The sequence below is a fragment of the Corvus brachyrhynchos genome, unplaced genomic scaffold, assembly GCF_000691975.1.
Source record: "Corvus brachyrhynchos isolate BGI_N302 unplaced genomic scaffold, ASM69197v1 scaffold34, whole genome shotgun sequence".
Lineage (NCBI taxonomy): Eukaryota > Metazoa > Chordata > Aves > Passeriformes > Corvidae > Corvus > Corvus brachyrhynchos.
This window is the reverse complement of record NW_008238126.1, coordinates 8,480,291-8,480,980: the sequence shown is the minus strand read 5'-3', so window position 1 is coordinate 8,480,980 and position 690 is coordinate 8,480,291. Positions and strand designations below refer to the sequence as shown.

Genomic DNA, 690 nt, shown 5'->3' with positions numbered 1-690 from the left:
AGGCATGTGGAGCTTCACCTCCCCTGAATGTGCCTTTGTCCCCCAGCCCCCATCAGGGCTGCATTTGATGTTTACTTTCAGTTGCTTTCTTCTTGATTGTAGGGATTTTATGGAGAACGGTTTGGGGAAGATGTTCTGGAAGTGATCAAGGACTCCAACCCTGTGGACAAATGTAAACTTGATCCCAACAAGGTAATGGCACAAGTGCAGGTGTAGAACAAGTCCTGAATGGGTGAAAATGTAGTGGGACAAAATCTCCCTTGAATTTCACCACGTGGGCAACAAAATCCATGTGCTGAGCATCTTGTGGCTGCTTGGGAGGAGAGTTTGGGAAGATCCAGCACAGGGATGGAGAATTGGCCTCTCCCTTCCCTGCGCTGGTAGTGGTGGGTGGGAAGGGAGGAGGTTGAAGGACAGAGGCCTGGGCTGTGTTGGCCTTTCTCTGCTGGGTGCAAGGAAGGAGGGGCTGTGCCATTCCCTGGCTTTTGTGCAGCTCCAACATTTTGTCACCCTTGTGCCACGTGCTTTATGTGTAGCAGGAAGAGCAGGAGCAGGCCTTGGAAACAGGACTGTGGCTCGGGGCAGGGAAGGGTTTAGATTGGGTATTGGGAAGAAATTCTTCATTGTGAGGTGGTGAGGCCCTGGCACAGGTTGCCCAAAGAAGCTGTGGCTGCCCCATCCCTGGGAGTG

The 690-nt window shown here is 52.5% G+C and overlaps 1 protein-coding gene across 1 annotated transcript in view; it reads left to right on the top strand.

Moving 5' to 3' along the window:
* Positions 1-690, top strand: part of DOCK7 (dedicator of cytokinesis 7) — an 86,861-nt gene that overhangs the window by 80,734 nt on the left and 5,437 nt on the right. The window contains 1 exon segment of the mRNA XM_017733545.1: positions 103-192. Within this exon segment, the coding sequence (XP_017589034.1) occupies positions 103-192 (90 nt within the window).